General features: G+C 41.3%; 1 protein-coding gene across 1 annotated transcript in view; it reads right to left on the bottom strand.

Annotated features, from left to right (window-relative positions):
- LOC143775062 (dynein axonemal heavy chain 3-like) overlaps positions 1 to 12,402 on the bottom strand; it is a 2,972,411-nt gene that overhangs the window by 2,521,765 nt on the left and 438,244 nt on the right. Inside the window, exons 8-9 of the mRNA XM_077262897.1 lie at positions 2,981 to 3,492; positions 2,578 to 2,698 (exon numbers count right to left, since the gene is read on the bottom strand). Coding sequence (XP_077119012.1) covers positions 2,578 to 2,698; positions 2,981 to 3,492 — 633 coding nt within the window. The remainder of the gene's footprint in view (positions 1 to 2,577; positions 2,699 to 2,980; positions 3,493 to 12,402) is intronic.

A 12,402-nucleotide genomic window follows, 5' to 3' on the forward strand; every position in this document is an offset into this window, starting at 1 on the left:
GTACAGTTTACAGAGTGTAGAAATAATTACAACTGAAATGACAGAAGATTGTTGTTTAATATTGCACGTATGCTGTGAGCAGTGTGTCCCCATGTCATATACTGCTGATTAGAAGGCATGCTGCTGGAATAATGCTGAAATAATAGTACCCTACATGAAAAGGTCCTAAGGCTTACTAGCCAGACTGATTCACAGGAATAATGTGTATTTTTCTGTCTCATTGTGTTTGCTCTAAAGCTGGTAACAGCCTGGAAATGACACTGTGCGGGAAAGTTATTCTCATTTATAGAACAAAGACCATTCCATTCCAGTAAAATGTAACACTAGCTCTGCCATTACATGGAAATCTGCTTCCTTAACTACAAATTAAATGAAAATAGAAATATCAGTGGTCTTCGCTATTGTCCTGCATCCATGCTGCCTGGCCACCATGGAGATGGTATCTGTAATGTGTATGACTGTGTGCCTGTTACAGCTGTGACACTAATCTGCCTCTGCAAAGCAATACAAGGGGGTGGAGGAAGAGGGAAGTGATAGCCTGCTGACTCCTAGACTGGGAACCCAAACCTCAGGCCAAGTCAAGCCTGAATGGAAGCCACACCAAGTAAATGCTTCAAAGTTCTGTCCTTCATCAAGTAGGTATGCAGCGTTTTTTCCCCCCTTTTTTTCTTTCAATGAAAGGTAGACTGTCATTAGGGATTCTCATCGAATCCTGTCTAACAGAGACAGACCTTCTACAGATTGCTGGTGTCTGCCAAGTAGCCCATAAAGCGTACAGGTAACTATTGTTCCACAGGCAGACATGAAGCCAACCGCTTTAGTCTTTGACAGATCTCAGCAAGAAAATGCCTAGGTTTTCTTTTTAACTCTTCAGTGATCCTTGGACTTAGCTTCTGTATGTTTCTTAGTGGCACAATAGCCAGTCAGCAGAATGCTGCACCAATCAAAGTAAGAGATAGCAGACATTAACGAGCTGGCAGCTATTAGGCTCATTAAATGGTATGATTGGCGTGGTTCTATTATTAGAGGAATACTTCTTAACTCATCATTTACTATATGCAAATGAAAATATTTGTAAATATAATGAATTTTTTCAAGTATCTTACTTGAAGAATAATCTTGGGAGCTTGATATATAAAGAATCTATGGTAATGTTACTATCCTTACTATTCTTACAATGTGGCTATACTTACACTAAAACTGCCCAGGGCAAATCTCAGAAGTACTAGTGCTAGCCTTAGTCATGTGACCTCTCTCCTTAGTAAGGAAGACGTAAATCTTCCAGACAATCGGTAGAATATATATACATATATATATATTTTTTTTTCTTTGCTGGCTCTTTGCTATTAGATGAGTATATTTGATTTTAATGACATGCACATTATACAGATACACATTAACAAGTCCACGGTTTAACACAGACTGAATTGGCACAGAAACAAAACATACAGAAGTGATCACTAAGGAATACACAGTGTGAGTAGCATGCATCCCTTGCAATGGTCTTGTATATATATATATATATATATATATATATATATATATATATATATATATATATATATATATATATATAATGGAATGAATACTGATTTGAATAATGTAGAGAACACTTTATATGAAAGCTGTAGAAAAAAATGATGATAAATATACATAATAAAAGATTGTGGCTGATAATTATGACTAAAATCATAAAATACTATATTTTGTGGATTATGCTAGGGATGCTCGCTCTTGTCCATCTATTGTAAGACAGCAGGCATGCCACTTGTGTTGCAGTTTTATGACCCCAGATAACACTGCGTTAGTTAAGCTTTACACTTGCCTTTGCTCTTAATGCTATTTGACAAGCAGAAAGCAGGTCTTACGGAAGTCAATGAATTTGAACAAAAATCATCTAGAAGTATTATACGGAGTGACAGATTACATAAAACAATCACAATGTAACTGTATTTTCATTTGGCACATTCCTTCGATTAAAATGAGATTAATAACTCTTTCCAAGCCACACTCAACTTTCCATGGTGAGGGTATGTCTGGCTTTTTACAATAAAACATACAAGTGAAGACTAAAAGAGACTATTACAGAACATGGGATCATTTTGGACATTTTTTGCAGTGTGCTTTATTATTATTTAATCAGTGGCTCCATAATCTTAGACCTTCCTATGTAGCTCCTTTGCGAAAATAAATGTATAGAAAAGCTTCCCTTTTCTATTTGAATATAATAGAGGAGATTTATTATTCAGAACTAGCAATTATGAGGCACAATGCATGCTTAATAAACAGCAATTTGGAAAACAGTATGATGAATATGGGTTTGCTTAGATTAATGGACCATCTATACTTTAGACTTTTTGTTGAAAAGGCATTGTGGGTATTAACTTTACACAACAGGGATTAATGATGATTGACAGCACAAGAAAATGGAATAATAAATGAAAAAATACAATAGGATTAATGCAAATGGATATTGTTATAATGGACAACATCTAAGATGATGTGTTACAATGTAAGTGAAGTGAAATAAATGATGTGATTTCATGGAAGGTGATTGGACTAGCTTGGCAAACTTACCGGTACAGATGCCCTTCAGTTGGTGAAGCCGGTCTGGAGAGGCCATGTGTGGAGTAGGTTGGTGGAGGGAACAGTACACACAGAGCTTCCTTGGTAGCTGCATCGTGCTCTCTCCAGTCCTCTGCAGCACAACCTTTGATTAAAGTTTGAAATGAAAAGTGAAAAATAGTGAAAAATATTGTAAAAATTAAAAATATCATTTTTTTTAATTAAATGCTACACAACACACATCTTCATCATTTACTTTTTTTAAAAAGCTATATCATTCTTAAAATTGCAGATATATACACTTAATATTTTATTTTTATTGCTATGATAGAATAAGACATTTGTAAATAAGCTGGGAGCAGGATTCCAGATAACTATATTTTCTTGTAATACATGATGTGTTGGTTTCACTTACCATGGTGCTTGTTCTTTCTCTTCTTGTGAGAATTGGTAGAGACTGAATGGGTTTCAGGCTGAGTGGTGTGTTTAGTCCCCTCTTGTCCCCTGTGCTGCTCAGTTGCAGGTGTGCTGAAAGAATGACTGGCTTTGTCTGGAGCTAAAGACAGTGGCCTGTGTAAGCCAAAGCTCTCTGCATTGTCTGATGATGTTGAAAGAAGTGGCAAACTCCTATGGGGAGACAGGTATTTGCTGCAGTCTGCAATCCAAACAGGTTCATTTGTGCCCTTAGAATGACAGCAGCCTCGGTTTTTGTGTCTCTGAGTGTCTGTGCACTGAATCGAGGGATGTCTCTTCTCCTTAGTATTTATTTGCTTCTGGATTGGAGGGAGAGGTTCTGAGTTTCTCAGTCCAACATCAAAGGCAGGCATGCAATTGGATGATACACTGTTTTCTGACTGGCGTTCAGTTCCCCGGGTTGCTGCATTGCTGAAAAACTCACAGTGGTCTTCATTCCAAGACCCAGGAGCTCTGTGTGATTTAAAAAATAATCATTTAAGAAGCAGGCTTTCTCTACCCTCCTCCCATCATCACATTCTTGTTTTTTTTTTCCCTAGTACAAAACAGTAGCTATTTCAGTAAAGGGCTCACTTAATAAAGTCAAGGTCAGATGATTCGAAAAATTTGCCATAACAAAACATTAACGATAACATCGTACAAATATAGGAATTTTATTTCCCTGAAGTCACAAACATCAGACATTTATTCTAAAAGAAAGCTGTTAGATCCTTCCTCCAGTTTCCATAGTGATTTCATTTTTCCCCCTTTTATCGCAGATTGGCTGTAGAGCTGCTCGCCTTTGTTGTCTAAAAGGCTTATGCTGCCGACTGTCAATATAAAGAACAAGTAAACACAATAGAGTGAAAACTGGCAATTGCCATTAGAAGAGTACAAGAAAAATGTACCGGAGCTCGGTGACGGGTCGGAGATTTAAGGTATACATACACAAGCAAAAAAAATAATAATAATATATGTGACCAGATGCAGCGATGCAAGGTCTGCCACATCTGTACAAATCAGAAGCTACATATAGAGAACATGAGACAATTTCCAGTGTAGCACAAGAATAGTCTCTACTTTGACCACTTTCCTGCCATGACAATTACTTAGCTGCATATGTGTTAAACATAGCAAGGCAATAAATCAGGCTTTATTCATGAAATCTAAGTGCAAAGATTAAACTTTCCAATTAAATGAGATTCCTAATCCTCACTTATGAGACTAATAACCAGGAAGCGATGTGGTTGGATCAACTCTTAATTATTAAATTCATATTTAAAAGCTTTTTTTTTCACTTTGCACTCAACAACTGTCTGCACATTAATTCTATTGATTTACTGTCAACATTTGATATATGCAATAAAAATGAGCTTCCAGCTTTAAATCCTTAGCATTGACGTGAAACTGCACGTTGTGTGGCTGTGGTCAGTAGCCACTTCTTAAAGCTGCAGGCAGACATTCTTTCCATTTTACAGTGCGCATTTATTGAAGCTGTGTATGCACACTGTCTATGAAGAAAAGATGAAGCTCATGGCAGATACAATCTGCATGGCCCTTTCCCTTTCTCAGGAATGTCAGTTTAGATGAGAGCTTGGGTACAAGCTTTGTGCTTTCACTACTCAGAACATTCGAAGATGTAAAACTGAAAAGGCTGGTAAAAAAATACACTCCCCTGCATGATTAACTCAACATATAGCGAAGGGGGAAGCAACCACGCATGAGGTCTACACTCATCAGATTGGATGACATCTCTACAGAGTATTAAATAGGGAATACATGAACATCTTAAGACACAAAATATGTTGCAAGTAAGTTTGTGAATTTGAAATGTATCTCAGATTAGTTAGATGGTATATCAATGATCAAAAACATCACAAGTGGAAGCCATACTATATTTATTATTATATCACGTGTGAATATTTTGACACCTAATTAGGTTAATTATGTAAGACTTAGGATAGCATGAGGTTGGCAACATGTCTATGTAGGATAAAGAAGCACATGTAGTGCTAACCCACCAGCAATATTCTAGCTGTGCCATTAGTTATTATTATATTACTCACTTGATAATTCCACATCGCTTTACAGACATCATCACTTTCCACATTGGGGCTCACAATCTACATTCCTTATCAGAATGTCTCTGGAGTGTGGGAGGAAGCGGGATAACCCAGAGGAAACCCACGCAAACATGGAGGGAACATACAAACTCCTTGGAGATGTTGTCATTGGGACATCAGCATTTCAAGGTGCTAAACACTGAGCCACTGTGCTGCCCATAGTTTAGTTTTATCCCAGCTACATTGCATCTATACACTTTCCTCCTTTCAATATACACTCACCGGCCACTTTATTAGGTACACCATGCTAGTAACGGGTTGGACACCCTTTTGCCTTCAGAACTGCCTCAATTCTTCGTGGCATAGATTCAACAAGGTGCTGGAAGCATTCCTCAGAGATTTTGGTCCATATTGACATGATGGCATCACACAGTTGCCGCAGATTTGTCGGCTGCACATCCCAAAGATGCTCCATACAAGGCAGGATGGATCCATGCTTTCATGTTGTTTACGCCAAATTCTGACCCTACCATCCGAATGTCGCAGCAGAAATCGAGACTCATCAGACCAAGCAACGTTTTTCCAATCTTCTACTGTCCAATTTCGATGAGCTTGTACAAATTGTAGCCTCAGTTTCCTGTTCTTAGCTGAAAGGAGTGGTACCCGGTGTGGTCTTCTGCTGCTGTAGCCCATCTGCCTCAAAGTTCGACGCACTGTGCGTTCAGAGATGCTCTTAGGCCTACCTTGGTTGTAACGGGTGGCGATTTGAGTCACTGTTGCCTTTCTATCAGCTCGAACCAGTCTGCCCATTCTCCTCTGACCTCTGGCATCAACAAGGCATTTCCGCCCACAGAACTGCCGCTCACTGTTTTTTTTTTCTTTTTCGGACCATTCTCTGTAAACCCTAGAGATGGTTGTGCGTGAAAATCCCAGTAGATCAGCAGTTTCTGAAATACTCAGGCCAGCCCTTCTGGCACCAACACCCATGCCACGTTCAAAGGCACTCAAATCACCTTTCTTCCCCATACTGATGCTCGGTTTGAACTGCAGGAGATTGTCTTGACCATGTCTACATGCCTAAATGCACTGAGTTGCCGCCATGTGATTGGCTGATTAGAAATTAAGTGTTAACAAGAAGTTGGACAGGTGTACCTAATAAAGTGGCCAGTGAGTGTAGACAGCTATGTCATGTGATCTCTCAGTACATACTTTCATGTTTAGACAAGAACTACTGTATAAGATGATATCATCACCTACTAAATTCCTTATGGCATCTCTCTGACCCCATGTCACCCAGCTAGTCCCTCAATATGTTGTCCTATACAGCTAGAGATTTGGAATATTTATAAATCTGTCTAAATGGCGCACTCTTTGTTGCTCATAGTAACCAATCACATAAAAAAAAATATTTTGCAGGCTGTTCATTAAAAAAATGAAATCTGCACTGTGTTTGACAGTTTTTGTTTTAGACAGTTTTTATAAATCTGCCCGATCATTTCACATTGAACAATTCTATATTAGGGGAGTACATAATACATTTAGCTGCAGTTTTACTGACTTGCACAGTCTATTTCTATAAGTGCTATGAGCAGAATCGTGAGTATATTTCTAAGATGCAACTTTATACTGCAAAGAGCTGACAGGGATAAACTTATCACAAGCAGGAGGAAGTAGAAACAGGTTAACATTATATCGCATAGTATACACTGAGACTCTGAAATATGTATAAAAAGACAGAAGTTCTTTATCACTACTATATTACTGCTATCAGATAGGGGCAATAGAAAAGTCAGATACATGTTTGGAGGTATAGTATCCATTGAGGTAATAATATAAGAGGGGACAACCTAGAAATGTCACATAAACTTAAACAGGTATCCTGAAGACATACAAGAGCATTTCTACAATACTCTTCTTTATTCTTTGATCGCCTATTCTGAACTGCAAAGTGCTCCTTTAAGGCTATGTGCACACGTTGCAGGTTTGACGCTGTGGATCTGCAGCTGTTTTCCATGCATTGTACAATAACATGTAAACCTATGGAAAACAAAATCCGCAGTGCACATGCTGTGGAAAAAACACACGGAAACGCAGCCTTGTTTTTTCCTCAGCATGTCAATTCTTTGTGCGGATTCCGCAGCGGTTTACACCTGCTCCTCAATAGAAATCCGCAGATGTAAAACCGCACGTGGAATCCGCACAAAAACATGGTAAATACGGGGTAAATCTGTGGGTAATCCGCAGTGCGGTTTACCTGCGGATTTTGCAAAAACAGTGCGGAAAAATCCGCACACTAATCCGCAATGTGTGCACATACCCTAAAGAAACCTGTCAATAGCAAAAATGCTATTAACCTGCAGATATGGGGTTAATATGCAGTTTAATAGTGTTACTAGACTGCCCCGTCGCCCAAACTTAACCAAACGCTCTTGGGAGAAAATTAACTTTGTTCTTCCCAGCCGCATTCAGTGTCAGTCAAGGGGGCAGTGTCAGTGTATTCAGTCACCGTTCTCAGTATACAGAGTGGCGGCTATAACCGTGCCTGTGGCCCATCTGACAGCCGTCCCAATGTAGACCCAGTGGCAGCCAAGGCCGGGGGCGCAGTTACAGCTGCCATTTTGTATTCTCAGAGCGGTGTCTGAAATAGTGCCAGCCCTGTGACTGAAACTGAATGCTGCCAGGGAGAATAACATTAATTTTCTCCCTGGAGCTTTCAGCTAAGTGCGGGCAACGAGCAGGTTAGTAACGCTATTAGCTTGTAGATTAAGCCCATATCTACAGGCTAAAAGTGTTTTTTTGCTGGTGAAAGGTTCCCTTTAAGATCATAAAATAAATAAAATTCCACCAGAAAGCAAGCCAGGTTGTTTAATCATAATTTTGAATTTCATTCCAAGTTCAGAATAATCCACTAATGAAATCTTTGGTGTACATTTGCTCTGGCGCAATGACACGACCTGCTGACTAAATGCTCCTGAGAAACATCACATCACAACAAAATCTGAGGTTGACATGGTAATGTACAAGAGAGCATTTAGTAATCAGTATCCATTGCAGAACTGGGGATAAAGTACTGTATTGCAATTATTACAATCGTTCGCTCATGATGAGACATTGAAAAATTATAATAATGAAACTCTTCCCTCTCTCATCTTCATCTTTCCAACTTTGTTGACCTCTCAGCCAGGGCAATATACAGAGAAGGCTTTTGTGACATGTGCTCAGGGTGCCTGGGGGAGTAGGGAGGAAAGGTCATTAAGCGGTAATGTTACCTAATTACATGACCAGAAAAGGAACAAAATAGAGGAAAAACATTTACTTGTATTTTACTTACTATAACCGACTATTTCTCTAATGCTTTGAATAAACATTTCCATTTTTCACTTCTCTTCATTCATTCCAATTTGTGCACTTTGCCCTTCAGCAGTATTACAATGATCAAATACTGCCCCCTACTTTAACCCCTTAACAACCGCCGATACGCCTTTTTACGGCGGCCGCTAAGGGTACTTAAACCACAGCGCCGTTAATTAACGGCGCAGTGGAAAAAGTGAATAGCGCCCCTCAGAGTCGGATTATCTCTGGGGTCTCGGTTAGCGGGGGTAGCTGAGACCCCAGAGAACATGATTCGGGGGTTTTTTTACCGACCCCCAAGTTGCAATCGCCGGTAATTAACCGTTTACCGGCGGTCGCAAAAAAAACCCCGCGATTTCCCATTTAATTTCCCTGTCCTCCGATGTGATCGCACATCAGAGGACAGAGAAATGGGGTCCCCGATTGCCCCCGATACTCACCTGTCTCCCCCGGTGCTCCTCGTGGCTCCCGATGGGCGCCGCCTTCTTCTTCCGGCAAAAAAATGGCTGGCGCATGCGCAGTGCGCCCGCCGGCCGGCATCCGGGAGATCTTTGGGGTCTCGGCTGCTGGGGGTAGCCGAGACCCCAAAGAACATGATCGGGGTCGGTTTTTACCGACCCCTGTTTTGCGATCGCAGGTAATTAACTGTTTACCGGCAACCGCAAAAAAAAAAAAAGCGATGTGTAATTCTCTGTCCTCTGATGTGATCGCACATCAGAGGACAGAGAAATAGGGGGATTCAGGGACCCTATCATACTTACCGGTGTCCCTGGGTCCTCCTGCGTCCCCTCCTGCTCGCCGGCTTCTTCCTATGGAAAGAAAATGGCGGGCGCATGCGCAGTGCGCCCGCTTTCTGCTGTCATCTGCCGGCCGGCAGGAGAGAGGAGTTGGGGCTAAAATTAGGGTTAGGGTTAGGGTTAGGGCTAGGGTTAGGGTTGGGGCTAAATTTAGGGTTAGGGTTGGGGCTAAATTTAGGGTTAGGGCTAAATTTAGGGTTAGGGCTGGGGCTAAATTTAGGGTTAGGGCTAGGGTTAGGGTTGGGGCTAAAGTTAGGACTAGGGTTGCGGCTAAAGTTAGGGTTAGAGTTGGGATTAGGGTTTGGATTAGGGTTGGCATTAGGGTTACGTTTGAGATTAGGGTTAGGTTTGGCATTAGGGTTAAGGTTATGGTTGGGATTAGGGGTGTATTGGGATTAGGGTTAGGTTTGAGGTTAAGGTTGAGATTAGGATTTAGGGTTCTGATTAGGGTTCTGGTTGTTTTGGGGTTAGGGTTGCGATTATCCTTAGGGTTGTGATTAGGATTATGGATCGGGTTGGCATTAGGGTTAGGCCTCTTTCACACTTCAGTCTTTTGTCGTCAGTCTGAAAACCGCCATTTTCGTCAAATAGCGGATCCGCCATTTTTTTTGGCGGATCCGCTATTTTCCAATAGACATGCATTAGCAACGGATTGTGGCGGATGGTCGTCCATTCCATCTGCCATGCGACGGATCCGTCGAGATTTGGCGGATGTCATCTAGACATTGACGGCCATTGTAACATTTTTTGTCTGCGCCGAAATGGCGGTTCGCAACGGATCCGTCGCGTTCGTCATTCCATAGAATGGCCGCCTATGGGCGACGGATCCATCTTTACCGTCATTTCGGCGGATCCGTCGCCCCAATCCGCTTTTTCAATTGCGCATGCTCCAAAAAGTAGATACTTTTCCCAGACAACCCCCAAGTAACGGATCCATCAAAAAAATGGATCCGTTAGAACCGTTTTCTCAACAATTGTGACGGATCCGTCAATCCGTCACTATGTCGGAGCTGAATGATGCCAAACAACTGAAGTGTAAAAGAAGTCTTAGGGGTGTGTGGGGGTTAGGGTTGGAGTTAGATTTGGGGGGTTTCCACTGTTTAGGTACATCAGGGGGTCTCTAAACGCCACAGCCAATTTTGCGCTCAAAAAGTCAAATGGTGCTCCCTCCCTTCTGAGCTCTGCCGTGCACCCAAACAGTGGTTTACCCCCACATATGGGGCATCAGAATACTCGGAATAAATTGGACAACAACTTTTGGGGTCCAATTTCTCCTGTTACCCTTGTGAAAATAAAAACTTGGGGGCTAAAAAATCTTTTTTGTGGAAAAAAAAATATTTTTTATTTTCACAACTCTGCATTATAAACGTCTGTGAAGCACTTGGGCATTCAAAGTTCTCACCAAACATCTAGATAAGTTCCTTGGGGGCTCTAGTTTCCAAAATGGGGTCACTTGTGGGGGGTTCTACTGTTTAAGTACATCAGGGTCTCTGCAAACGCAACATAATGCCCGCAGACCATTCTATCAAAGTCTGCATTCAAAAATGGCGTTCCTTCCCTTCCGAGCTCTGCCATGCGCTCAAACAGTGGTCCCCCAACACATTGTGTATCAGTGTACTCAGGACAAATTGGACAACAACTTTTGGGGTCCAATTTCTCTTGTTACCCTTGTCAAAATAAAAATTTGGGGGCTTAAAAATCTTTTTTGTGGAAAAAAAAATTATTTTTATTTTCACGACTGCATTATAAACTTCTGTGAAGCACTTGGGCATTCAAAGTGCTCACCACACATCAAGATTAGTTCCTTGAGGGGTCTAGTTTCCAAAATGGGGTCACTTGTGGGGGGTTTCTACTGTTAGGTACATCGGGGGCTCTGCAAACGCAACATAACGCCCGCAGACCATTCTATCAAAGTCTGCATTCCAAAACGGCGCTCCTTCCCTTCCGAGCTCTGCCGTGCACCCAAACAGTGTTCCCCCCCACACATAGGGTATCAGTGTATTCAGGACAAATGGGACAACAACTATTGGGGTCCAATTTCTCTTGTACCCTTGTGAAAATAAAAACTTGGGGGCTAAAAAATCTTTTGTGGGAAAAACAAATATTTTTTATTTTCACGACTCTGCATTATAAACTTCTGTGAAGCAGTTGGGCATTCAAAGTTCTCACCACACATCTAGATAAGTTCCTTGAGGGTCTAGTTTCCAAAATGGGGTCACTTGTGGGGGGTTTCTACTGTTTAGGTACATCAGGGTCTCTGCAAACGCAACATAATGCCCGCAGACCATTCTATCAAAGTCTGCATTCCAAAATGGCGTTCCTTCCCTTCCGAGCTCTGCCATGCGCTCAAACAGTGGTCCCCCAACACATGGAGTATCAGTGTACTCAGGACAAATTGGACAACAACTTTTGGGGTCCAATTTCTCTTGTTACCCTTGTCAAAATAAAAATTTGGGGGCTTAAAAATCTTTTTTGTGGAAAAAAAAAATTATTTTTATTTTCACGACTCTGCATTATAAACTTCTGTGAAGCACTTGGGCATTAAAAGTTCTCACCACACATCTAGATAAGTTCCTTGAGGGGTCTAGTTTCCAAAATGGGGTCACTTGTGGGGGGTTTCTACTGTTTAGGTACATCAGGGGCTCTGCAAACGCAACATAACGCCCGCAGACCATTCTATCAAAGTCTGCATTCCAAAACAGCGCTCCTTCCCTTCCAAGCTCTGCCATGTGCCCAAACAGTGGTTTACCCCAACATATGGGGTATCAGCCTACTCAGCATAAATTGCACAATAAATTTTGGGGTCCAATTTCTCCTGTTACCCTTGAGAAATTAAAAAATTGCAGGCTAAAAAAATCATTTTTGAGGGAAAAAAAAGGATTTTTTATTTTCACGGCTCTACTTTATACATTTCTGTGAAGCATTTGGGGGTTTAAAGTGCTCACCACTAGTGTTGAGCATTCCGATACTGCAAGTATCAGGTATCGGCCGATACTTGTGGGTATCGGAATTCCGATACCGAGATCCGATACTTTTGTGGTATCGGGTATCGGTATCGAAACAACATTAATGTGTAAAATTAAGAATTAAAATAAAAAATATTCCTATACTCACCTCTCCGACGCAGCCGGTACCTCAGCGAGGGAACCGGCAGCGTTGTTTGCTTAAAATTC

The sequence above is a fragment of the Ranitomeya variabilis genome, chromosome 5 (assembly GCF_051348905.1).
Source record: "Ranitomeya variabilis isolate aRanVar5 chromosome 5, aRanVar5.hap1, whole genome shotgun sequence".
Taxonomy (NCBI): Eukaryota; Metazoa; Chordata; class Amphibia; order Anura; family Dendrobatidae; genus Ranitomeya; species Ranitomeya variabilis.